This window comes from Loa loa, assembly GCF_000183805.2.
Source record: "Loa loa unplaced genomic scaffold supercont3.455, whole genome shotgun sequence".
Lineage (NCBI taxonomy): Eukaryota > Metazoa > Nematoda > Chromadorea > Rhabditida > Onchocercidae > Loa > Loa loa.
The window spans coordinates 20,962-21,957 of NW_018108635.1; the positions used below are offsets into that span (position 1 = coordinate 20,962).

Below are 996 nucleotides of genomic sequence, written 5' to 3' on the forward strand. Positions count from 1 at the left end.
TATATATATATATATATATATAATAATATATATATATATATATATATATATATATATATATATATATATATATATATATATATATATATATATATATATATATACATATATATACTGATTCGCTTAGTATTAGCTATTTCATGCTTTACGTAATATTTAAAACCATGAAATAATCTTTTTACAAGAAATATGACTATAAGTTGGATCGAACTTTGGGTATGAAACTTTCCAACTCCAGATTGGTATGAAGACTGTAAAGATGACACTTGTGTTGAGATATATGGAAACAATGAAAATGGCCGTTCTTCCACATCATGAAAATGCCGTAGTTAAAAAAAATGATGGAAAGCATACCGCAATGATATCAGCTTCCCTAGTAGCATCACTGAACATTTCCTGTAGATGGTCACTCAACAGATTGGCCCATTTTTGCACACTGCAGGAATTTTAAAATTCAAATAACTTGAAAAGTTCAGCTTTGACTGATAATCCTAACATGGAAATTATCGAACGTGGAATTTCTTTCTTATTGTCGTTGAAGCTCCAGATAACGATATGAAACAAAATTGTAGAAAGGAAACTGAAAATTTACTCGAATGTGAGTTTCTCTGCTGGTGAACCACAGTGTAGTTGTAATAACAACATCAGTTGTAACGGTATTCGTAACCAATTAATTGTCATCTGCGAAAGCATTATAACTGAAACTGAAATAATTCACATTCGATATTTTTTCAAAATTAGTAATTCACCTTTTCGATTAACCCTCCGACTTCTTGCACAGTTATGCTTATTATAAGAGGAAAGCTTGTAATCCCAGTGATAAACGAAAGATAATTTCAATTTTTGGCAAAAAACAAAACTGTCTCGCTGTATATGAATTGGTCACACGAAACAACTTAGCTATTAAAAATAATTTCGTTCATATGTAAATGAGTTAGCACTGAGTCTTCATGCAAGCATCTTGTGAGGATGATGCAAAAATGAACAAAAATCATT

At 29.7% G+C, this 996-nt stretch overlaps 1 protein-coding gene across 1 annotated transcript in view; it reads right to left on the reverse strand.

Annotated features, from left to right (window-relative positions):
- LOAG_18702 (cache domain-containing protein) overlaps positions 1 to 706 on the reverse strand; it is a 12,027-nt gene extending 11,321 nt beyond the window's left edge. Inside the window, exons 1-2 of the mRNA XM_020451365.1 lie at positions 593 to 706; positions 355 to 436 (exon numbers count right to left, since the gene is read on the reverse strand). Coding sequence (XP_020304855.1) covers positions 355 to 436; positions 593 to 693 — 183 coding nt within the window. The 5' untranslated portion in view covers positions 694 to 706. The remainder of the gene's footprint in view (positions 1 to 354; positions 437 to 592) is intronic.
- Positions 707 to 996: the final 290 nt, after the last annotated feature.